The 26,349-nt window shown below is 43.7% G+C and overlaps 1 protein-coding gene across 1 annotated transcript in view; it reads right to left on the bottom strand.

Moving 5' to 3' along the window:
- Nucleotides 1-26,349, bottom strand: part of SOS2 (SOS Ras/Rho guanine nucleotide exchange factor 2) — a 115,116-nt gene that overhangs the window by 24,372 nt on the left and 64,395 nt on the right. Inside the window, exons 9-13 of the mRNA XM_048852831.2 lie at nt 25,609-25,736; nt 24,294-24,949; nt 10,115-10,196; nt 7,911-8,033; nt 3,286-3,389 (exon numbers count right to left, since the gene is read on the bottom strand). Coding sequence (XP_048708788.1) covers nt 3,286-3,389; nt 7,911-8,033; nt 10,115-10,196; nt 24,294-24,949; nt 25,609-25,736 — 1,093 coding nt within the window. The remainder of the gene's footprint in view (nt 1-3,285; nt 3,390-7,910; nt 8,034-10,114; nt 10,197-24,293; nt 24,950-25,608; nt 25,737-26,349) is intronic.

Here is a 26,349-nt window from a genome sequence, read left to right as displayed (position 1 = left end):
CTGATACAAGTACCATAGTGCAATCTCTTTATCGTGAAAGTGCAACTTACAAATGTAGATTTTTTTGTTATATAACTGCACTCAAAACAAAACAATGTAAAACTTTAGAGCCTACAGGTCCCCTCCATCCTACTTCTTGTTCAGCCAATCGCTCAGACAAATGAGTTTGTTTACATTTACAGGAGATAATGCTGCCCACTTCCTATTTACAATGTTGCCAGAAAGTGAGAACAGGTATTGGCATGGCACTTTTGTAGCCATCACTGCAAGGTCTTTACATGCCAGATATGCTAAACAATCGTATGCCCCTTCATGCTTTGGCTACCATTCCAGAGGACATGCTTCCGTGCTGATGATGCTCATTAAAAAAATAATGCATTAATTAAATTTGTGACAAAACTCCTTAGTGGAGAATTGTATGTCTCCCACTCTGATTTACCAGCATTCTGCCATATATTTCATGCTATAGCAGTCTCGGATCATGACCCAGCACATTGTTCGTTTTAAGAACACTTTCACGGCAGATTTGACGAAACACAAAGAAGGTACCAGTGTGAGATTTCTAAAGATAGCTACAGCACTCGGCCCAAGGTTTAAGAATCTGAAGTGCCTTCCAAAATCTGAGAAGGATGAGGTGTGGCGCATGCTTCCAGAAGTCTTAAAAGAGCAACACTCTGATGTGGAAACTACAGAACCCGAATCACCAAAAAAAGAAAATCAACCTGCTGCTGGTGGCATCTGACTCAGATAATGAAAATGAACATGCGTCGGTCCACACTGCTTTGAACTGTTATTGAGCAGAACCTGTCATCAGCATGGATGCGTGTCCCCTGGAATGATGGTTGAAGTATGTAGGGACATATGAATCTTTAGTGCATCTGGCACGAAAATATCTTGCAACGCCGGCTATAACAGTGCCATGAGAACGCCTGTTCTCACTTTCAGGTGACATTGGAAACAAGAAGCGGTCAGCATTATCTCCTGCAAATGTAAACAAACTTGTTTGTCTTAGCAATTGCCTGAACAAGAAGTAGGACTGAGTGAACTTGCAGGCACTAAAGTTTTACATTGTTTTATTTTTGAATGCAGGTTTTTTGGGTACATAATTCTACATTTTTAAGTTCATATTTCATGATAAAGAGATTGCACTACTGTGCTTGTATTAGGTGGATTGAAAAATACTATTTCTTTTGTTTTTTACAGTGAAAATATTTGTAATAAAAAATAAAGTGAGCACCGTACACTTTGTATTCTGTATTGTAAGTGAAATCAATGTTTGAAAATGTAAAAAAATCCAAAACTATTTAAATAAATGGTATCCTATTATTATTTAACAGAGCAATTAATCGTGCAATGAATTGCGATTAATTTTTTTAAATGCTTGACAGCCCTAGTACAAACTAAAATTTCATACAATTACTTGTTCATACTGCTCTATACATGATATACTGAAATTTAAGTACATTTATATTTCAATCAATTTATTTTATAATTATAAGGTAAAAATGAGAAAGTAAGCAATTTCTCAGTAATAGCGTGCTGTGACGCTTTTGTATTTTTATGTCTGATTTTGTAAGCAAGTAGTTTTTAAATGAAGTGAAACTTGGGGGTACACAAGACAAATTGGACTCCTGAAAGGGGTACAGTAGTCTGGAAAGGTTGAGGGCCACTGCTTTAGGGAATGTTATCACCGTGTTCAACTATAAGTAAGGTTATATTTTAGTCACGGGTATTTTTTGTAAAAGTCATGGACAGGTCATGGGCTGTAAAGAAAAATTCACGGCCCGTGACCTGTCCAAGACTTGTACTTTATACCCCTCACTAAATCTTGGGTGTTCTGGGGGGGTGGCCCAGGGGTGCCTCTGGGGAGGGGGAAGGTTGGTGGTGCGTAGCCTGGGACCCCCCCACTGCTGCTGGCGTGTGTGTGTATGACAGGGCTAGCAGGCTCCTTACCTGGCTCTGCGCAGCGACATGTCCCTCAGCTTCTAGGCGGAGGCGCGGCCTGAGGGCTCCACGCATTGCCTCTGCCTCGAGCTGTGGATGCAATGCCTGTGGGAGGAGGCAGCATACCGAGCCGCCTGGCCACACCTCTGCCTAAGATGCGAGGGAGGGACATGTCACCACTTCTGGGGAACCCCCTGAGGTTAGCACTGCCGGAGCCCTCACCCCCGCAGCCCTGAGCCCCCTCCCACACCGAAACTCCTGCTGCTGCTGGGGTGGGGGAAGGGGCACCACAGTGGCCCAAGATTGCCCCAGCAGTGGCCGGTGCAGCCCACCCAGAGGCTGCCTGAGCTGCTCAAGTGGCCCCTGGGCCAGTCGCACTAGCTGCTGCAGAAGTCATGGAGGTCCCAGAAAGTTACGGCATCTGTGGCCTTAGTGACAGACTTGCAGCCTTAACTACAAGACCTACAGGAAGTAACACTAACTGAAGCTAAAAGGTTTTTATATTGTTCAGCTCTCCTCTTCTGGAAGAGTAATGGTTGTTGTGCAGGGTCTTCAGGACAAGGATAGTAAAATGGGAAAGGATCAGTGTTCCAACAGGGAAGAAATTTTCTCCTCTCCCTGAGGAAAGATTTTCTCTAGGAACTTAAAGTGGGGAAGAGGCAGAATTCAATTTTAAAAATTAGACAGATTATACCGGTTTATTTTTATTTATTTAAATTAGTATCACTGTGCAAAATTATGGGTGTTAAGTCTTTTTCCAATTTTTATCAATTCAAATGTTTACAGTTTCAGGAAATTATGGGGGAGTCAGACAATTGATCGCAATAGACACACATTCAAAGAGTTTGTTTTATACCATTAAAACACAAATTGTCAATATCTTGTCAAAATATATAAAGTAAAGATACTTAAATCAAACTCTAATATAATCTCAAGTACCATTTTTCTTGCCTATCTGTAAATTTCGATCATCATCAATGGAAATATTTTTTCGTTGGTTTGTATGTCTGAGGAAATTGATATCTGCCAATAAAAAAAACTAATCCTTCCAAGCCTAAAGTTGTTTTGAATTCGAGAGAGACCATACTGGTTTCAGACAAGGACAACCTTAAATATTTACTACTAAATAAGCTTTAATAGAACAACATAGTAATGTCTGAAATTATTTAGGTTTCTGACTTAATCTTGCAATGTCTATGCATGTGAGATTTGACTTCAACTGGAGTAAAAAGAACTGTTCATGTGAGTAAAGTTACTCATGTATGTAAGAGATGGCAGGATTAGACCCCCAGAATGTATTAGAAAGTAAAAAGAACAAATGGATTGTAACAGTTACTGTACCTCTTACACTTGAAATAAATGTCTCCAGTCTGTCGAGCAACTCCAAATCTCTTTCAAAATCATAAAAATGATGTTCTACCCAGTGTCGAAAAACATTTAATATCCTAAAAAATAAGGGGGGGAGGAGAGGGAGGAAAAAAATCATCTTTTTAATTTTTATGAACCCTCAAGTCCAGCCAACCTGCACATTGATGAAGCATGGGTTCTGCAGAAGTTACAGTATGCAATCATGTAATTAAGGACCATCGCAATGCATCTGCACAACAGGTTGGAGTCAGAAATGAGTGTGAAACCTTAACTTTGGTAATCCTGGAATTTTGAGAATGTAACTTTGCAGCCTTAACAATCATAGTTTTATTTAAAAAGACGAGGGATTAACGTAAGTGTATCCGAAAGAGTAAACCATAAGAACGGCCATACTGAGTCAGACCAAAGGTCCATCTAGCCCACTTCCGATAGGTGCCCCAGAGGGAACAAACAGAACAGGTAATCATCAAGTGCTCCATCCCCTGTCGCCCATTCCCAGCTTCTGGCAAACAGATGCTAGGGACACCATCCCTGCCCATCCTGGCCAATAGCGATTGATGGACCTGTGCTCCATGAATTCATCTAGTTCTTTTTTGAACCCTGTTATAGTCTTGGCCTGCACAACATCCTCTGGCAAGGAGTTCCACAGGTTGACTGTATGTTGTGTGAAAAAAATACTTCCGTTTATTTTAAACCTGCTGCCTATTAATTTCATTTGGTGACCCCTAATTCTTGTGTTATGAAAAGGAGTAAATAATACGTCTTTATTTACTTTCTCCACACCAGTCATGATTTTACAGACCTCTATCATATCCTCCTTTAGTCGTCTTTTTTCCAAGCTCAAAAGTCCCAGTCTTATTAATCTCTCCTCATATGGCAGATGCTCCATACCCCTAATAATTTTTTTTTTGCCCTTTTCTGAAACTTTTCCAATTCCAATATATCTTTTTTGAGATGGGGCAATGATATCTGCACACAGTATTCAAGATGTGGGCGTACCATGGATTTATATAGAGACAGTATGATATTTTCTGTCGTCTTAACTATCCCTTTCTTAATGATTCCCAACATTCTGTTCCCTCTTTTGACTGCCACTGTACATTGAGTGGATGTTTTCAGAGAACTATCCACAATGACTCCAAGACCTTTTTCTTAAGCAGTAACAGCTAATTTAGACCCCATCATTTTATATGTATAGTTGGGATTATGTTTTCCAATGTGCATCACTTTGCATTTATAAACATTGAATTTCAGCTGCCATTTTGTTGTCCAGTCACCCAGTTTTGTGACATCCTTTTGTAGCTCTTCGCAGTCTGCCTGGGACTTAACTATTTTGAGTAGTTTTGTATCATCTGCAAATTTTGCCACCTCACTGTTTACCCCCTTTTCCAGATCATTTATGAATATGCTGAATTAGACTGGATCCAGTACAGACCACTGGACGACACCACTATTTACCTCTCTCCATTCTGAAAACTGACCATTTAGTCCTACCCCTTGTTTCCTATCTTTTAACCAGTTACCAATCCATGAGAGGACCTTCCCCCTTATCCCATGACTGCCTACTTTGCTTAATAGCCTTTGGTGAGGGACCCTGTCAAAGGCTTTCTGAACATCTAAATACACTATATCCACTGGATCCCCCTTGTTCACATGCTTGCTGACCCCCCTCAAAGAATTCTAGTAGATTGGTGAGGCATGATTTCCCTTTACAAAAACCATGTTGACTATTCCCCAACAAATTATGTTCATCTATGTGTCTGACAATTTTGTTCTTTACTATAGTTTCAACCAGTTTGCCCGGTACTGAAGTCAGGCTTACTGGCCTGTAACTGCCGGGGTCACCTCTGGAGCCCTTTTAAAAAATTGGTGTCACATTAGCTATCCTCCAGTCATTTGGTACAGAAGCTGATTTAAATGATAGGTTACAGACTACAGTTAGTAGTCCACTTAACAAAAGAATAAAGTAAAATCCAACATTCTTATATCATTAGCAAATTTCTCAAGTGAAAAAGCTAGTTAACATTTACCATTTATAAAAAGGCATAGGTTTTCTAATGGTTTCTCTTTCCGATTTACATTTTTCATTTTAAAAGCTGATATATCAAAAGTCAGTGTTGTAAAAATAGTAATAGAAATTTTTTATACCCTTTTATTCACATGAAAGGAAAGGAACAGTACAAGATCCACTTTTTTCTCTTAAGATCAGGAAATACAAGTTTTCACCTGCCTTCTCTCTACTTTCTTAAACATTAAGCATCAAATTAACCCTTAGAACCAAAATATGATTACACTTGTCCTTTGAACTCTTAGGATGAGAAACTTTGCTTTTCTCGCCTCTCCTTCACGCAAAAAAAAACAAACCCTGAGCTGATGCCTCAAACTCTATTTGATTTATTTGGGCCTACTGCTTTGTTATCTAGATGCATGACAAATTAAAACTGTCCATATCAACCCACACAAACAAATCTCTCTCCATACCACTCTATAAGACCATAACTTGTAGTGGCCCAGATTAAAGGTGCACTTTGCACCATTCTCTGAAAGTCAATAAACTCAAGCGCTGCTAAGGGACCAGAAAAAGCAGGTGCCGTAGCTGAGGACCCTCCACCAAAATCAACTTACCTCCATTTAAGAATTTCAGGTAGACGTTGTCAACAAAACATCTCAGCTGATTCCAGCAGTTATCAGTTTGCATACAGAAAACATGCACTCCCTAAAACTACCAAATTCAGCACCATAAAGGGATGGATGTATTAGAACTAAAACCTTGAACTACACCCAAAGCAGACCACACCTCACACACAGCATGGATGTAATCTCCTCATGCTGGCCCATTCCAATTAATAGGAAAGCCAGGCATTCCATGCTACCTGAAGCTACCACTTCAAGTAAAGTCCCAAGCAGAACAGTGAAATAGTCCAACCTGAAGGTGACAAAGACACTGATGACTTAGGAGAGTTCAATGTAATTTTTTTTTTAAATTAGTCCGCTAACTACAGATGGGGAAAAAAGTGACATTAACTGCTGAGTAGAGCAATTCGTTTGTTTATCAAAGAGGTTAAGGACAGCTTTACTACAGCTTAGGCAGTGTTGTTGTAGCCATACTGGTCCGAGATGTGAAGAAGAGCTCTGTGTAAGCTTGACAGCTTCTCTCTTTCACCAAAATAAGTTGGTCCATAAAATATATTACCTCATCCAACTGGTTTCTCTTTTGAATCCCAGTAGACAATTCAGTTTCAAGCTATTAGAAGCCACAGACAATTCTAATTTCTCCCAAGAACAAAATTTTAACAATAAGCCACAAGAGAGTAAATGGCTGTTTTAAACTGCCCCTCCCCACAAAGCCTAAATGCTGTTTATGTGGCAGTCTAGGGCCCTTGGATCACTTTCTGTTAAAACCACTCTTAAGGGTATTTCATATCCCCAATGTGGCTTGTATAAGAAGCAGACAAAAGTAGCCATTCAGGCAACTAAGTACTGCTGAAAGGTAGGGCACCAGAAATTCTTTCAATAAAAACTGGATTTCTATCTGAACAGATAGAAATCCGGGCTCATAAAGAAGGACGACAAACTAACTCCAAACAGTTCATCAAGCCATGAAAGAAAGCAATAAGTCACAAAAATGATTTTACAGAAGTCAGTAGCAAGAAACTGCTTATAAATTTCCCACACTATTTCATTTTCTATTACAAATGACTTATCAAAGTAGAAAAATAAATTGCATGAACTCTTGACAAACAAATGTAAAAAGGTTATTTTAATAGCAAACAAAGTTAGGGATCCACACTCTAAAAGCACCATGCCTAATCAGGGTGTACATTGGTAAGCTGCTTACCACCAGACGGGCAAGATGAACAAGGCATTCACCAACAGGATAAATCTTAAATGCAGCTTTAGTTCTTTAAAGTGTTAACCTTAAAAGGCTGAATTAAGAGCCTTAAAGTAGCTCCCAATTCAATTTATTATTGTTAAATAGCCTGGCAGACTCCACAGCACTTGAGTGACTGGAAGTACTAATGGAGAAACAGCAACTTCTCTCTGAAGTATTACCGTAAACATTCCTACAGATTAGACTTCAGAGGGAAACCAATTCTTCTCAGGCCAGTTACGGTGATCAATAGTGCTGCAGAGAACTACGCAGCTATGAGAAGCTACCTGTGTACAAATACATCAACTGGGCTGGAACAGGGAGTGAAAAAAACAATGGAACTGAAGAATGAAAGGAAAGAGGATTACCAGCTTAGGCGGCCTTTGTGGTTATAACCTATAAGAACAGTCATTCAATAGAAGAGGAGTAATTTTAATTGCACATACCTCACCTGCACCCACTTTAACACAATGAGCAACAGGCTTTCTGTAGGGCTTTCAGTTTTCAGGTGTGAGCAGCATGGAACAGACATAAGATTGTAACAACCAACAAAACCCTAAATGACTAAATCATAACGTGTCTTTGGATTATCATTGTCCATAGCCTCGCCACACTAACAACTTAAGACTTGATACCACTCTTCACCGTAAATTGTGTCGTCAGAAACAGGATACACACACTGAACTAAAATTTGGATCTAATGCAGGAAATATAAAGGCACCCAAACCTGAGTTGTACTGGCTGGACATATTCCTTGCGAAATCTTTTCAGGTCTGCACTGATTGGCTGCTCTCCTTTCTCTATTGCCAACCTATCTGCTTCAGTAGGCTCAGGCTCTGGGATTTCAAACCTATGAACAAAAGCACAAAGCTGGTTATTGAACAAAACCTTTTTAAATAAAATCAACTAAGTAAAAACATAATTAAAATGGTTTAAGTAAGGTGAAAACTCCTGAGCAACGCATGAGTGGGTATATGCTGCTCTAATTCCAGGTTTGATTTACTTCAAGACTATCTTAAAAGCCACACCTTTGGTGCATTGATGAAAAGTTAAGGAATGCAGTAATGATCTTTTCAAAGCTTATAATTTCATTGCCCTTCATTTGTGTCCTGACACTAGCCAACAAATTAAAGATCTTTATCTTCAAGGTCCTACAAAATACAATCCACATCTACATCTCAATTCATCTCTTAGCCTCCCTCTCTCCACTATTCCCTTTTGGTCTTGTCAAGCTGTATCATTCATTTTAATTGGTCATTTCATTTCATCCATGAATCCCTCCTAAATTATTGTCACCCTACTGATTTCTCTGCACACTGTGTTACCTGAGAAGTTCCATACCCTGTGTTAGACTGCAAGCTCCTTTTGGTAGGGATCATATCCTCTATATAGCTTTAAAAGCCCTGTGTATGTTTATGGGGCTATACAGTTCATAACAGTAATTTTTATCATCGTTGTTTGGTAGCAGTGTAGCGCCCAGAAGCCTTGCTCAGGATGGGACCATTATCGTACTGCAAACACATTGGCCCATGATCCAAAAAAGCTTATATTAGAAATGCAAAAAGACAAAGGGAGGAGGAGGAGAATACAAGCACATGCCTTGTTTTTTTACCATCTTTATTTTTAATTCTTGTGCCCCGGAAGACAGGCAATGTACTTCAAAAATAGCCAAATGGATCAAACTTTCAAAAATGTAGTCTCAGCACAAACAGGCATGAAGTTTCAGTTTAAAATTGTGGCTGAAAATAAGTGTTAATAACGGCAGTGCTGTTTCAAGCACAAGCATTGTGCTGCCAGTACTATTATGATTTATTTGTATCCCCCCAGCACCGAGGAGCCCTCAGTCATGGACCAGGACCCATTGTGCTAGGTGTTGTACAAACACAGACCAAAAAGACAGTGCAGTTATATTATTGTAGTGAAACTGATGTAGCATCTTTCATTTCAAAGGATCCCAATAAAGCTTCACAGAGACAGCTTCACCACGGGGACAGAGGTAAGCAACCACAGCACAGCACACTGCATAACACTGAGGGTGGAGGAACTGTTGTACCAAGGAGGCACAGACCTGTGCTTGGGGCCCCATTTCTCAGAGTCACACAACAGAGGACAGTAGACATCCGCTTTCATTTTTCAGAAAATCATGCAAGTTTTTAGTCTACATGGCTGCAAGCAAAGAGAAGCTTGAAAAGGTGACCCAAGTGTAATCTATGCTGTGATGTCTGCAAACAATTTAAAACAACAGCCTTGAAAGGTGTGACATCTACACAGATGTTAATGCCAAGATCCACTATCACCACTCTAGCAGAGGACTATGTATGGCAGATGGAAAAAATTGCAGCAGGCCCCACCCTCCCATGTGTATACCTTCCTTGTGCTGGATTAAGAATCGGGCTGCCCTATTACCATCCTGGCCTCTCCATGAAAAAAGGGACCCCTGCTGTTGCTCCTAGGGGAAAGAAGAGAATGACAGGACAGGACCAGTGCCTCTGTTTGGCAGAAGAATGATGCCCCCTGCCTCTGGCACTCCAAGATGGGGGAGTTGTTGAGGTGAAGCCACGGTGGCCCCATGTCATGGCGCACCTAGAACCCTGGATGGTCTTAATCCAGCCCTGCACGTGCCTAATTTTAATAATGTGCTTTACGTATTTACAGGATCAGGGTCTAAAGCTTAGACATCAAAGACATGGTTTGAGCATTGGCCTGCAAATGCCAGGGTTGTGAGTTCAATCTTTGAGGGGACCATTTAGAGATCTGGGGCAAAAATTGTAGATTGGTCCTGCTTTGAGCAGGGGGGTTGGACTAGATGACCTCCTGAGGTCCCTTCCAACCCTGATACTCTATGATTGCACTGCAATCATCAGAAGAGAAGGAGCAAGTAATCTAAACTGAAACACCCCAGTGTCTTCAAAAGAAATGTTTGTTGTTTACCTTTCAATCAACAAGCTCAGCAATTCCTGTGGTTTACAAAAGGAGCGGTAGGTAGTAAGGAACGTGCGAACAAAATTAGGATCTGTGAAGGGAAAACAAGAAAATGAAAACAAGAAATTTCAACTTTCACTGATAAAAAATAGTTGAATCTTGTTTTTTTAAATTGCAGCAAAAAAAGTTAGCCAGAGGCACTCAGCACAGAACATTCCTGCTTAACATTTCAACCAAATGCTTAAAGTTGGGCAAAATTATAAGCAACTGAAAATAGAGTCTTATATAATGGGAAGTATCATGCAACCTTAACTATAGGCATTGCTACTTGTGCCACCTATATTACAAGATATAGCAACTTAAGTTATTTTTACTATTTCAGCTTAACCATAAAGGTTTGGGTTTTTTTTAAACTTATTAGTTGTAATTTTTGTATGCATAAAGATCTTCTAATATGCCTACTATTTTGTGTAAGGCTGCAGCATTGTTTCATCATTCCAAATCATACAAGTCAGACACTTGCAGGATTGCTCCATACAGTATATTTTCTAAGCAGCAGCTTCTAAACTTTATTGCTTCATGTTTCACCTTCTTATCCCTGGTCTACACTAGGAGTTGAGGTCGAATTTAGCAGTGTTAAATCGATTTAACCCTGCACCCATCCACACGATGAAGCCCTTTTTTTCAACTGAAAGGGCTCTTAAAATCGATTTCCTTACTCCACCCCCGACAAGGGGATTAGCGCTGAAATCGGCCTTGCCGGGTCGAATTTGGGGTACTGTGGACGCAATTAGACGGTATTGGCCTCTGGGAACTATCCCAGAGTGCTTCATTGTGACCGCTCTGGACAGCGCTCTCAACTCAGATGCACTGGCCAGGTAGACAGGAAAAGGCCCGCAAACTTTTGAATTTCAGTTTCCTGTTTGGTTTCAGAGTAACAGCCGTGTTAGTCTGTCTTCGCAAAAAGAAAAGGAATACTTGTGACACCTTAGAGACTAACCAATTTATTTGAGCATGAGCTTTCGTGAGCTACAGCTCACTTCATCGGATGCATACCGTGGAAACTGCAGAAGACATTATATACACACAGAGACCATGAAACAATACCTCCTCCCACCCCACTCTCCTGCTGGTAATAGCTTATCTAAAGTGATCATCAAGTTGGGCCATTTCCAGCACAAATCCAGGTTTTCTCACCCTCTGCCCCCCCACACACAAACTCACTCTCCTGCTGGTAATAGCCCATCCAAAGTGACCGCTCTCTTCACAATGTGTATGATAATCAAGGTGGGCCATTTCCTGCACAAATCCAAGTTCTCTCACTCCCTCACCCCCCTCCAAAAACCACACACACAAACTCACTCTCCTGCTGGTAATAGCTCATCCAAAGTGACCACTCTCCCTACAATGTGCATGGTAATCAAGGTGGGCCATTTCAGCACAAATCCAGGCTCTCTCACCCGTGCCTCCCCGCCCCGGGGCGCACACACACACAAACTCACTCTCCTGCTGGCAATAGCTCATCCAAACTGACCACTCTCCAAGTTTAAATTCAAGTTTAACCAGAACGTCGGGGGGGGGGGGGTAGGAAAAAACAAGGGGAAATAGGCTAACTTGCATAATGACTTAGCCACTCCCAGTCTCTATTTAAGCCCTGGCAAGCTGCAGGTGAGTGCAGAGCTCATCAGCAGAGGTGACCATGCAGAGCTCATCAGCAGAGGTGACCACAATGGAGTCCCAGAATCGCAAAAGAGCTCCAGTATGGACCGAACGGGAGGTACGCGATCTGATCGCTGTATGGGGAGAGGAATCCGTGCTATCAGAACTCCATTCCAGTTTTCAAAACGCCAAAACATTTGTCAAAATCTCCCAGGGCATGAAGGATAGAGGCCATAACAGGGACCCGAAGCAGTGCCGCGTGAAACTTAAGGAGCTGAGGCAAGCCTATCAGAAAACCAGAGAGGCGAAGGGCCGCTCCAGGTTTGAGCCCAAAACATGCCGCTTCTATAATGAGCTGCATGCCATTTTAGGGGGTTCAGCCACCACTACCCCAGCCATGTTGTTTGACTCCTTCAATGGAGATGGAGGCAACACGGAAGCAGCTTTTGGGGATGAGGAAGACGATGATGAGGAGGTTGTAGATAGCTCACAGCAGGCAAGTGGAGAAACCGGTTTCCCCGACAGCCAGGAACTGTTTCTCACCCTGGACCTGGAGATAGTACCCCCTGAACCCACCCAAGGCTGCCTCCCAAACCCGCCAGGCGGAGAAGGGACCTCTGGTGAGTGTACCTTTTAAAACACTATGCATGGTTTAAAAGCAAGCATGTTTAATGATTAATTTGCCCTGGCATTCACGGCTCTCCTGGATGTACTCCCAAAGCCTTTGCCAAAGGTTTCTGGGGAGGGCAGCCTTATTCTGTCCACCATGGTAGGACACTTTACCACTCCAGGCCAGTAGCACGTACGTGGGAATCATTGTAGAACAAAGCATTGCAGCGTATGTTTGCTGGTGTTCAAACAACATCCATTCTTTATCTCTCTGTGTTATCCTCAGGAGAGTGATATCATTCATGGTCACCTGGTTGAAATAGGGTGCTTTTCTTAAGGGGACATTCAGAGGTGCCCGTTCCTGCTGGGCTGTTTGCCTGTGGCTGAACAGAAATGTTCCCTGCTGTTAGCCACGGGGAGAGAGGAGGGGCTAGCCACGTGGTGGGGGGGAGGCAAAATGCAACCTTGGAACGAAAGCACATGTGCTATGCATGTAATGTTAACAGCAAGGTTTACCATGAAAGAGTGTACCCATTGTTCTATAAAATGGGTCTTTTTAAATACCACTGTCCCTTTTTTATCTCCACCAGCTGCATGTGTTTCAAGAAGCACAGGATCTTCTCCTTCCCAGAGGCTAGCAAAGATTAGAAGGCGAAAAAAACGCACTCGTGATGAAATGTTCTCTGAGCTCATGCTGTCCTCCCACACTGACAGAGCACAGACGAATGCGTGGAGGCAGACAATGTCAGAGTGCAGGAAAGCACAAAATGACCGGGAGGAGAGGCGGCGGGCTGAAGAGAGGCTGAAGCTGAAAGGTGGCGGCAACGTGATGAGAGGAGGCAGGATTCAATGCTGAGGCTGCTGGAGGATCAAACTAATATGCTCCAGCATATGGATGAGTTGCAGGAAAGGCAGCTGGAGCACAGACCGCCTCTACAGCCCCTGTGTAACCAACTGCCCTCCTCCCCAAGTTCCATAGCCTCCAGCCACCCAGCCACTCCACCCCAGAGAATTGCCCAAGCAACAGAAGGCTGGCATTCAATAAGTTTTAAAGTGCTGTGTGGCCTTGTCCTTCCCTCCTCCACCACCCCACCCAGTGCGTCTCTCTTCCACCACCCCTCCCGGGCTACCTTGGCAGTTATCCCCCTATTTGTGTGATGAATTAATAAAGAATGCATAAATGTGAAGCAACAATAACTTTATTGCCTCTGCAAGTGGTGACTGAAGGGAGGAGGGGAGGGTGGTTAGCTTACAGGGAAGTAGACTGAACCAAGGGGCGGGGGGTTTCATCAAGGAGAAACAAACAGAATTTTCACACCATAGCCTGGCCAATCATGAAACTGGTTTTCAAAGCTTCTCTGATGCGCACCACGCCCTCCTGTGCTCTAACCGCCTTGGGGTCTGGCTGCGCGTAACCAGCGGCCAGGCAATTTGCCTCAACCTCCCACCCCGCCATAAACGTCTCCCCCTTACTCTCACAGATATTGTGGAGCACACAGCAAGCAGTAATAACAGTGGGAATATTGGTTTCGCTGAGGTCTAACCGAGTCAGTAAACTGCGCCAGCACGCTTTTAAACGTCCAAATGCACATTCTACCACCATTCTGCACTTGCTCAGCCTCTAGTTGAACAGCTCCTGACTACTGTCCAGGCTGCCTGTGTATGGCTTCATGAGCCATGGCATTAAGGGGTAGGCTGGGTCCCCAAGGATAACTATAGGAATTTCAACATCCCTGACTGTTATTTTTTGGTCTGGGAATAAAGTCCCTTCCTGCAGCTTTTGAAACAGACCAGAGTTCCTGAAGATGCAAGTGTCATGTACCTTTCACGGCCATCCCATTGATGTTGGTGAAACGTCCCCTGTGATCCACCAGTGCTTGCAGCACTATTGAAAAGTACCCCTTGCGATTTATGTACTTGCCCGCTTAGTGCTCCGGTGCCAAGATAGGGATATGGGTTCCGTCTATGGCCCCACCACAGTTAGGGAATCCCATTGCAGAAAAGCCATCCACTATGACCAGCACATTTCCCAGGGTCACTACCCTTTAATATCAGCAGATCTTTGATTGCATTGGCTACTTGTATCACAGCAGCCCCCACAGGAGATTTGCCCACTCCAAATTGATTCCCGACTGACCGGTAGCTATCTGGCATTGCAAGCTTCCACAGGGCTATTGCCACTCGCTTCTCAACTGTGAGGGCTGCTCTCATCTTGGTATTCATGTGTCCCATGGCAGGGGAAAGCAAGTCACAAAGTTCCATGGAAGTGCCCTTATGCACACGAAAGTTTTGCAGCCACTGGGAATCGTCCCAGACCTGCAACACCATGAGGTCCCACCAGTCTGTGCTTGTTTCCCAGGCCCAGAATCGGCATTCCACGGCATGAACCTGCCCCATTAGCACCACGATGCCCACATTGCCAGGGCCCGTGCTTTGAGAGAAGTCTGTGTCCATGTCCTCATCACACTCGTCACCGCACTGACGTTGCCTACTCACCTGGTTTCGCTTTGCCAGGTTCTGATGCTGCATATACTGCTGGATAATGTGCGTGGTGTTTAATGTGCTCCTAATTGCCAAAGTGATCTGAGCGGGCTCCATGCTTGCCGTGGTATGGCGTCTGCACAGTAAAAAGGCGCGGAACGATTGTCTGCCGTTGCTCTGACGGAGGGAGGGGCAACTGACGACATGGCTTACAGGGAATTAAAATCAACAAAGGGGGTGGCTTTACATCAAGGAGAAACAAAAACAACTGCCACATAGAATGGCCCCCTCAAGGACTGAACTCAAAATCCTGGGTTTAGCAGGCCCATGCTCAACCCACTAAGCTATCCCTCCCTCTGATATTTCAGGCAGGACTGAATCTCCATTAAAGTTTTCAAGGTGCCCCTGACAGACCTCACCAAAACGATTGTCAGCCACTGATTTCACGGAGGGAGGGGGGAGAAAATGAATACAAAACAAATCTGGTTTATTTCTTGTTTTGATCCACTCCATCTATCTTTTACATCTTTGGCTGGCAGCAGACGGTGCAGCAGGACTACAAGTTATCCACATCTCCTGGTTGCTCAGCAGAAGATGGTGCAATAGGACTGCCTGCAGGACTAAAGAGAATGACTTGGTCGAGTCACTGCTAATTTAGTCCCTGCACCCATCTGCCCAGGCGCTCCTGACCGACGTTACCGAAGCGGCCAGGAGCACCTCGGACATGATGAGGATGGTTTTCAGGCCTATGGCACCATCTGCTGCCAAAAGGCAATGGGTTGCTGCTGCTGTGTAGCAATGCAGTACCGCGTCTGCCAGCACCCATGAGACATACGGTGACAGTGAGCTGAGCGGGCTCCATGCTTGCCGCGGTATGGCGTCTGCACAGTTAACTCAGGAAAAAAGGCGCGAAACGATTGTCTGCCATTGCTTTCACGGAGGGAGGGAGGGCCTGATGACATGTACCCAGAAACACCCGCGACAATGTGTTTTTGCCCCATCAAGCATTGGGATCTCAACCCAGAATTCCAATGGGCGGCAGAGACTGCAGGAACTGTGGGATAGCTACCCACAGTGCAACACTCCGGAAGTCGACGCTAGCCTCGGTACTGTGGAAGCACTCCACCGAGTTAATGCACTTAATGCACTTAGAGCATTTTGTGTGGGGACACACACAACTGACTACATAAAAACAATTTCTAAAAAACTGACTTCTATAAATTCAACCTAATTTCGTAGTGTAGACATACCCTTAAAAAAAGCACTGTGAAATCATAGAAGATTAGGGTTGGAAGAGATCTCAGGAGGTCATCTAGTCAAACTCCCTGCTCAAAACAGGACCAACCCCAAGCCGGCCTTAAAAACCTCTAAGGAAGGAGATTCCACCATCTCCCTAGGTAACCCATTCCAGTGCTTCACCACCTTCCCAGTGAAATAGTGTTTCCTAATATCCAACCTAGACCTCTCGAACTGCAACTTGAGACCATTGCTCCTTGTTCTGTCATCTGCCACCACTGAGAACAGCCGAACTTCATCCTCTTTGGAACCCCCTTCAGGTAGTTGAAGGCTGCTATCAAATCCTGCCTCACTCTTCTCTTCTGCAGACTAAATAAGCCCAGTTCTCTCAGCCTCTCCTCGCAAGTCATGTGCCCCAGCCCTCTAATCATTTTCGTTGCCCTCTGCTGAACTATCTCCAATTTGTCCACATCCTTTCTGTATGCAATACTCCAGATGTGGCCTCACCAGTGCTGAATAGAGGGGAATAATCACTTCCCTCAATCTGCTGGGAATGCTCCTACTAATGCAGCCCAATATGCCATTAGCCTTCTTGGCAACAAGGGCACATTGTTGATTCATATCCAGCTTCTCGTCCACTGTAATCCCCAGGTCCTTATCTGCAGAACTGCCGCTTAGCCCATTGGTCCCTAGCCTGTAGCAGTGTATAGGATTCTTCCGTCCTAAGTGCAGGACTCTGCACTTGCTTTGTTGAACTTCATCAGATTTCTTTTGGCCCAATCCTCCAATTTGTCTAGGACACTCTGGATCATATCCCTACCCTCCAGCGTATCTACCTCTTCCCACAGATTAGTGTCATCCAAGAACTTGCTGAAGGTGCAATCCATCCCATCATCCAGATCATTAATGCAGATGTAGAAGAAAACTGGCCCCAGGACTGACCCCTGGGGCACTCCGCTTGATACCAGCTGTCAACTAGACATCGAGCCGTTTATAACTACCCGCTGAGCCCAACTATCTAGCCAGCTTTCTATCCACCTTATAGTCCATTTATCCAATCCTTAGTTTTTTAACTTGCCAACAAGAATATGTATCAAAAGCTTTGCTTAAGATACATCATGTCCACTGCTTTCCCCCTATCCACAGAGACAGTTATCTCATCATAGAAGGCAATCAGGTTGGTCTGGCATGACTTGCCCTTGGGGAATCCATGCTGACTGTTCCTGATCACCTTCCTCTCCTCCCAGTGCTTCAAAATGGATTCCTTGAGGACCTGCTCCATGATTTTTCTAGGGACTATGGGGAGGCTGATCGGTCTGTAGTTCCCCAGATTCTCCTTCTTCCCTCTTTTAAAGATGGGCACTATATTTGCCTTTTTCCAATCGTCTGGGACCTCCCTTGATCACCATGAGTATTCAAAGATAATGGCCAGTGGCGCTGCAATCACATCAGCCAACTCCATGTATGGAACATTGAGCCAAATGAATGCACGGAACAACAACCTAATGTATCACAGTTTGGGAACGCCAATCTAATGGTTTGCTCAGTCTACTTTTAAAAGTCCTAAGCAATGGGACCTTCCATCACTTCCCTTGTGAGATTATTCCATAGGGTAATACATTTGACCGTCAGGTTTTCTCTGACAGTGTACATTTCCAACTACACTTTCCTCTAATTTCATCCTATTATTACTAATTACATGTCAACATGTTCCTAAATAATTTCTTTATATACTTGGGTCATGATCCTATGTCATCTAGCAAGCCCAAAGACTGCTGTGCCTAGACAGAGCTCCACTGACTTCTGTGGGACTCTGAGTGGGCAGTCTGGTCATGAGCTACATATTGCAGGATGCATTGCTTTAGTGTTTACACTCTTCTCTAAATGGCTTTGAATTTGTCAGCATCTTCCAAGCATCAGTAACATGGTGCTTAGGATGGAAAGCAATGTTCTAGGTGCAGTTACCCAGAGCTAGAGAGAGCCTACTGTCTTCCAACACTTTGACCCAATGTCTCTGAGTATGCAGCCCAGTATCACATAAGCCTCTTTTGTTGCCACATTATAATATGGAGATACCTATCTCAGAACTGGAAGGGACCTTGAAAGGTCATCGAGTCCAGTCCCCTGCCTTCACAGCAGGACCAAGTACCGTCCCTTATTTTTGCCCCAGATCCCTAAATGGCCCCCTCAAGGATTGAACTCACATTTAGCAGGCCAAAGAACAAACCACTGAGCTATCCCTCCCCTCATTGCATTGTGAATGTTTCTAATTTCTCTGTTTGCAGAGTTGCAGTAGCCATGTTATGTACTTGAAAACTTATCACATCCCCTCTCAGTCTTCTCTTTTCCAGACTAAACAAACCCAATTTTTTCAATCTTCCTTCATAGGTCATGTTTTCTAGACCTCTGATCCTTTTTGTTGCTCTTCTTGTGGGCGAACATTTTTCACAAAATGATCACTCCATATCTGACCTCTCAGTTCTCATTCTCAAAGGAAACCTGCACAACACCTTCAATGTTTCACCTTGTATTTAGATGTGACATTGAGCTCCTTTCTCAGACCCAAAAAGCTCAGTGTAAACTCAAAATCTTGTCTCTTTCACCAATAGAAGCTAGTCCAATATATTACATCTCACCCAACTCGTTTCTAATTCACTCTTACCTAACACTTAAAATTACTGCTTTTGAGGTTCCCCCTGCCCCACTGAGCATGTGAGTACTATTCACTGGGTACTACTGCCCTTATTTCTAATCCACGTATCTTTGTAATTACTTTTGTCCTGAAGGACAATCCCAATTCTTCCCAATTTAGTGGAGTATACAAACTTTAATGTGCTCTATCATTTCTTACAGCTCAGTGAAGATGTTAATTAAACCTGGACCTACCAATCACCTCCTTTTGTACCCCATGAGACCAGTGTCATTTTGAAAGTTCTTTGGTAACCAGGACTCTGGAATTGAATCCAGAGCCAGTCTGAGAATCTGAACTGCACACTGGAATAAAGCCTACCTAAAACTAATGTAAAACCACAATATCTGTAACAACCTAACCCATAATCTGGCCAACACTCCCAAGATAGAGCACTCTGGGCATCCACAGGTTTCAGAGTAACAGCCGTGTTAGTCTGTATTCGTAAAAAGAAAAGGAGTACTTGTAGGTGTTTGTCTCTGTCTGAGGGGTTGGAGCAAATGCGGTTGTATCGCAGAGCTTGGCTGTAGACGATGGATCGTGTGGTGTGGTCAGGGTGAAAGCTGGAGGCATGTAGGTAGGAATAGCGGTCAGTAGGTTTCCGGTATAGGGTGGTGTGTATGTGACCATCGTTTATTAGCACTGTAGTGTCCAGGAAGTGGATCTCTTGTGTGGACTGGACCAGGCTGACGTTGATGGTGGGATGGAAATTGTTGAAATCATGGTGGAATTCCTCAAGGGCTTCTTTTCCATGGGTCCAGATGATGAAGATGTCATCAATATAGCGCAAGTAGAGTAGGGGCGTTAGGGGACGAGAGCTGAGGAAGCGTTGTTCTAAGTCAGCCATAAAAATGTTGGCATACTGTGGGGCCATGCGGGTACCCATAGCAGTGCCGCTGATCCGAAGGTATACATTGTCCCCAAATGTAAAATAGTTATGGGTAAGGACAAAGTCACAAAGTTCAGCCACCAGGTTAGCCGTGACATTATCAGATTCCTGATGGCTTGTAGTCCATCTTTGTGTGGAATGTTGGTGTACAGGGCTTCTACATCCATTGTGGCCAGGATGGTGTTATCAGGAAGATCACCGATGGATTGTAGTTTCCTCAGGAAGTCAGTGGTGTCTCGAAGGTAGCTCGGAGTGCTGGTAGCGTAGGGCCTGAGGAGGGAGTCTACATAGCCAGACAATCCTGATGTCAGGGTGCTAATGCCTGAGATGATGGGGCGCCCAGGATTTCCAGATTTATGGATCTTGGGTAGTAGATAGAATATCCCAGGTCGGGGTTCCAGGGGTGTGTCTGTGCGGATTTGATCTTGTGCTTTTTCAGGGAGTTTCTTGAGCAAATGCTGTAGTTGCTTTTGGTAACTCTCAGTGGGATCAGAGGGTAATGGCTTGTAGAAAGTGGTGTTGGAGAGCTGCCGAGCAGCCTCTTGTTCATATTCCGACCTATTCATGATGACAACAGCACCTCCTTTGTCAGCCTTTTTGATTATGATGTCAGAGTTGTTTCTGAGGCTGTGGATGGCATTGTGTTCTGCACGACTGAGGTTATGGGGCAAGTGATGCTGCTTTTCCACAATTTCAGCCCATGCACGTCGGCGGAAGCACTCTGTGTAGAAGTCCAGTCTGCTGTTTCGACCTTCAGTATTTCCAACACACCTCTGAACAACATACTAATCCACAGAGACCTCCCTACCAACACTACAAAAAGAAGGATTCTAGGTGGACTCCTCCTGAAGGTCGAGACAGCAGACTGGACTTCTACAGCCCCAAAACCTCAGCCGTGCAGAACACAATGCCATCCACAGCCTCAGAAACAACTCTGACATCATAATCAAAAAGGCTGACAAAGGAGATGCTGTTGTCATCATGAATAGGTCGGAATATGAACAAGAGGCTGCTCGGCAGCTCTCCAACACCACTTTCTACAAGCCATTACCCTCTGATCCCACTGAGAGTTACCAAAAGAAACTACAGCATTTGCCCCCACCCCTCAGACAGAGACAAACACCTACAAGATCTCTATCAAGCATTCTTACAACTACAATACCCACCTGCGGAAGTGAAGAAACAGATTGATAGAGCCAGAAGAGTTCCCAGAAGTCACCTACTACAGGACAGGCCTAACAAAGAAAATAACAGAACGCCACTAGCCGTCACCTTCAGTCCCCAACTAAAACCCCTCCAATGCATTATTAAGGATCTACAACCTATCCTGAAGGATGACCCAACACTCTCACAAATCTTGGGAGACAGGCCAGTCCTTGCCTACAGACAGCCCCCCAACCTGAAGCAAATACTCACCAGCAACCACATACCACACAACAGAACCACTAACCCAGGAACCTATCCTTGCAACAAAGCCCGTTGCCAACTGTGCCGACATATCTATTCAGGGGACACCATCACAGGACCTAATAACATCAGCCACACTATCAGAGGCTCGTTCACCTGCACATCCACCATGTGATATATGCCATCATGTGCCAGCAATGCCCCTCTGCCATGTACATTGGTCAAACTGGACAGTCTCTACGTCAAAGAATAAATGGACACAAATCAGATGTCAAGAATTATAACATTCATAAACCAGTCGGAGAACACTTCGATCTCTCTGGTCACGCAATTACAGACATGAAAGTTGCAATATTACAACAAAAAAACTTCAAAACCAGACTCCAGCGAGAGACTGTTGAATTGGAATTCATTTGCAAATTGGATACAATTAACTTAGGCTTGAATAGAGACTGGGAGTGGCTAAGTCATTATGCAAGGTAACCTATTTCCCCTTGTTTTTTCCTACCCCCTCTCCCCCCCTCAGACATTCTTGTTAAACCCTGGATTTGTGCTGGAAATTGCCCACCTTGATTATCATACACATTGTAAGGAGAATGATCACTTTAGATAAGCTATTACCAGCAGGAGAGTGGGGTGGGGGGAGAGAAAACCTTTTGTACTGGTAAACACCCATTTTTTCATGCTTTGTGTGTATAAAAAGATCTTCTGTACTTTCCACAGTATGCATCCGATGAAGTGAGCTGTAGCTCACGAAAGCTTATGCTCAAATAAATTGGTTAGTTTCTAAGGTGCCACAAGTACTCCTTTTCTTTCTGGGCATCCAGTGAAGGTCCTCCACCAGAGCTAACCACTGCAAGGTCCTGTGGCTCCATACACACAGTGTTATGAAAGGCTGTTTGAGTAGTTCCATGGACACTGCTATTCTTGAAGATCCCTGAAGCTCACTGGCATTGGAAGATGCATTACGCAAATTGGAATATGCAGAGGCCACCTCAAACAACAATTGCCTTAGTATGTCAACAAGACAGTAATTGTAAGGTTTGATTTACTAAACAGCTACTAGCTCAAGGACTAGGTTTACTAGCTATGGTGATAAATGACTGTGCTGCCACAACTCCCACAGCTACCCTGTAAGAACTACTATTAATGCACACCAATCAATTCAGAAAGATGAGTATTTTTGTGAGTCACAGAAACACCACCATATTTTAAAAGCGGGGGTCACTTTGCACTCACACAAATGATACAACGACTAAAGAAAACATGTTTGTCACAGGGTGGTAACTGCCCTTTGGAAGGAAGCGGCCAGCGCACCTGTGACTCATTGGCTGCCTCCTCAAATTGGGGTTAAAAGAAGGCACCTGGGCTACATAAAGGGGGAGAGACAGAGAGAGGGGAAGAGTCAGTCAGGAAAAGGGCAGGTGACAGCTGCCAGAGACCAGGAGACTTGTAAGAGGTCCTTGAAGGAAGCTGTAGGTGGTTCCTGGTGGAAGGCTGAAGGCAGGAGAGCAACAGAAGGATTTGCTGGCTGATCTCCCCAAGCCAGAGAGCAGCAAAGGGAGCTGCCTGCTGACTTCTAAGCCAGAGAGCCAGAGCCAAAGGCTGGGGAGGGCTGAAGGCAAGCCAGCAGCAAAGGTGCTTATCCACTGATGTCTCCACCTACAGAACTGGAGCCAGTGGAACAGTGAATGGCCCATCTGCTTGCCTGTTTGGGACATGAGAGGTTAGTAGTATAGAAGAAGTGATGGATGAACTTCCAGCAGAGAGGCTTTGGGGGAAACAGGGGTGGAAATTGCACCAGCTGAAAGGGCTGGTGTGGCTGTCCTGGAAGAAGGAGAGGACTGATGAAGAACCCAGGTGTGACAGAAGATACCAGAGCAGGATATGTGGGGCATCAGGGACTGGATGTCTTGAGATTTTAAGACACATGCACTGGGGTGATAGATGGACTATATTTCGGGACTTTTGTCACAGACCATTTGGACTATGTTCTTGTTAAAAAAAAAAAAAAAAAAAGAAAGAAAAAAGGTCCAAAGGAGGGGTATTATTGAGGCAAGAAAGCTGACATGGAGTTACTGGAGACTTTGAAGAAGGGAAACTGAGGTAGAGGCATACCATTCTGCTGCAACCTGCTGCTGGAAGATGTACCAGGCAGCACCGTCTTATGACAAGGTTCAGGCAGATTAAAGACATTGGAATTTTAACATATCAACATTAAATACTGCTTTTCTTGTCCACTTCTAAGATGTGTCACTCAACAAGATCTGATTCACAGTTAATTCTAGCTGTAAAAAATAGGGGTGAGTTTTGAAGGCTTACTCTTTGAATTTTGTACCAATCGTTGCTGGAAAAATCTGAGTATTCAGTAATATTTTAAAAGCTGCTAGAATGTGAACACCTAATCAGAACCTACAATCCAAGCTGACCGTCTTATAAAACAGAAAACTTCATATAAATATTTGAAAAATGTTACAAAAATGCCACCAGCATTAAGTTTACCTTCCATTGCATTTCCTATTAATTTCTTTCATTCTTATCCCTTAACTGAAGTGTCACTAAAGTTAACCTAATAAGCTAACTGGTGCTCTTTTTCTGCATGCATTCCAGGAGGGTTTTTTAACATCTCCTTCCTCTGAAACATCAGGGATGGCCACAGCTGGAGTTGGGACATGGGGTGGGCCAGGGTTCTGAGATGCCATCAACCATTCTCTCTCTCAGGTGCGTGGCTGGCTGGTTCTTGCTCAGTCAGGAAGGATAGACAAGTCAGTCTGGAAGTGCTTCTGGGGGTTTGTCATATTCCTCTGCAGCATGTGGGTGTGGGTTGCTTGCAAGGATTATTGGGGTATATCTGACTATCATTTCCCTGCCATCACTATCATTTCTTGAGCACTAATGCACCTCAGTCCCTCCTATTCTCTGCCTCTGGCACTTAACAATCCACTCTCCTGTGAGCTGTAATAATTGGGTCTCATTTTGGTTGTTGGGTTTAGTGTGTGCGTGCTGGTGGCCTGTGATACACAGGAAGTCAGACTATATGATCTAGTGATCCCTCCTGGCCCTATTCTATCACACACATCTTGACTTTAAATAGCTATTCAGTGGGAAAGCAAGCAAGAGACAAAAAGATTAATGTTATTGGCTATACAAACATCACCTAAAGAATTAATAAGATATTACAAAATGTGCCAAATACAGAAAAAATAAATAAAGCATACCTGCATACATATGGTATGTTAGCCTTTCAATTAGTTTCACTACAGTTCCTCCTTTGATGATCGGGATTCCATTCCTACTTTGCAGATTGTCCTCAAAAACAATATTTTCCTCAGAGTCTTCCACTACAAAACGATACACATTTGGGCTGGGCAGCCTCAGTGGCTGTTCATTTTCTTCTTGCAGTAACACTGAGTCAAGCATTCGATCCAGTGTACTGCGATACTGAAGGGAAATCAGAGCTGCCATCCAATTGTTCTTCTCTTCAGCAGACTTGGCAGCAAACACTATGCTGTTTTCGTCTTTAGATGCTAGCTCAAAAGCATGTTTGTATTCACAAGTGTCATCTTTGTCAATGATCTGCATTTTCCTCATGATAATTTTTTCCTTAAGTCTGTACTCTGTATTGCTGTAACCTGGAAGCCGCGATTGTCCATGATTAGTTTTACAGCTGATCAGTAAACCATCAAAGAGAAATATGTGGCGTTCATGTTTGGCTCCTATCCTTGTCAGCACACCTTCCATTATGAATTCATTGCAGCACTGGCCAATATCTTTGCCTTCCCAACCATCAATATTTTTCTGGATCTCATTCATTTTTTTGATGGCCAAGTGCTTGCTTCTTACTTGGCGGTTGTAGAAACGACAAACTGTCTCCCTAGAAACAAACAATTTTATCTGGTTAGCTTCTTCCATATTAATTGCCAGAGACTGAAAAAAACACCACTGAATTTAACACTGTATGCTATTTTTTTCCCCAACCTAAATATGCCCTAATCATGCTTAACCACAAATGTAGAAAGGACAGTGAACTGCCAGGGAAAGACTAAGGGTATGTCTTCTCTGGCAACATTAACGTAGCCGTGTAGTCGTGGCACCAGCACTGGGAGGGCTCTCTGATAGCACTGTAAAAAACCCACCCCCACGAGGAGAGCAGTCACCAGCGCTGGGAGCACGGCTCCCGGTGCTGGTCCACTGTCCACACTGACACTTTACAGCGCTGAAACGTGCGGCGCTCAGGGGGGTCTTTTTTCACATCCCTGAGCAAGAAAGTTGCAGCGCTGTAAAGTGGAGGTGTAGACAAGGCTTTAGACTATTCAAGAAGGGGGTACGGAGGGTTGTAAGTGAATACTCTTGAAACAGCAACAGATTGAAGTCTGCTAGCTTTGATGTTTGGCATGTACAAGGGTCGAACAAAAACATGCTGCTTTTTTACATCAGTCAACGAAGGGGGAAATAGGGAAACACTGCCACCCCTAGAGATCTTCCTTCTAACTTGCTTTGGGGTACAAGAGGCTTCCTTGATTGTATTCTTACCCAGGCCGCCGTCTAGGTGAATGTTTATTGTAAATGCGCTCCATGCTGCATTGGAGATTTAAAAGAGCGGTAATGGCTTGTTTCAAGCACTCCCTGTCTTCTTCATCTTCACTGCATTCCTGCAATTGCTACAATGACAAAACAAATCCATTTCTGTCCAACTTAATCGTTTCTTTAGAGATATATACAGACAAAAACAAATATATTCATATGTAGGGTCTTTTTCAAAAGCACTCAGTGTTCGCCTGACTTTGATCCCACTGAAGTCAATAACCAATGCTGAGTGATTTTGCAATCCTCACCCATAAGACCACCAATGCCTGTCAAAGTAGTTACTGAAATGAAAACACAGCTGTCAGTTATCCTGAAAGATAAATAGCTAGAGAGTGAGCTTGTGTGTGAAAGGGAGAGATTCTGAGATAAAGACAGATTCCCCCATTCTATACTGGATAGCCTGACTGTGAGTTGTCAAAAAACCCTACAGGATATTATTCTTGAAATCCTGTCACTTAAAAATTGTTCTGTTTCATAATGATCATTGGCTTTGAAGTTGGCTGTGCTCACTAGTCTAGAGGCTTGGAACAGTCCTGAAGCTGTATGTCAGTACTACATCAACTGCACCCTTTTTTAGTACTTTAATAGTGTTTCAACTAACTATGCAGCGTAGTTGTAGCCATGCTGGTTCCAGGATATTAGGGAGACAAGGTGGGTGAGGTAATATTGGGCCAACTTCTGTTGGTG

The sequence above is a fragment of the Caretta caretta genome, chromosome 6 (assembly GCF_965140235.1).
Source record: "Caretta caretta isolate rCarCar2 chromosome 6, rCarCar1.hap1, whole genome shotgun sequence".
Classification (NCBI taxonomy): domain Eukaryota; kingdom Metazoa; phylum Chordata; order Testudines; family Cheloniidae; genus Caretta; species Caretta caretta.
Note: the sequence above shows the minus strand (reverse complement) of the source record. Positions and strands in the feature narration are given on the sequence as shown.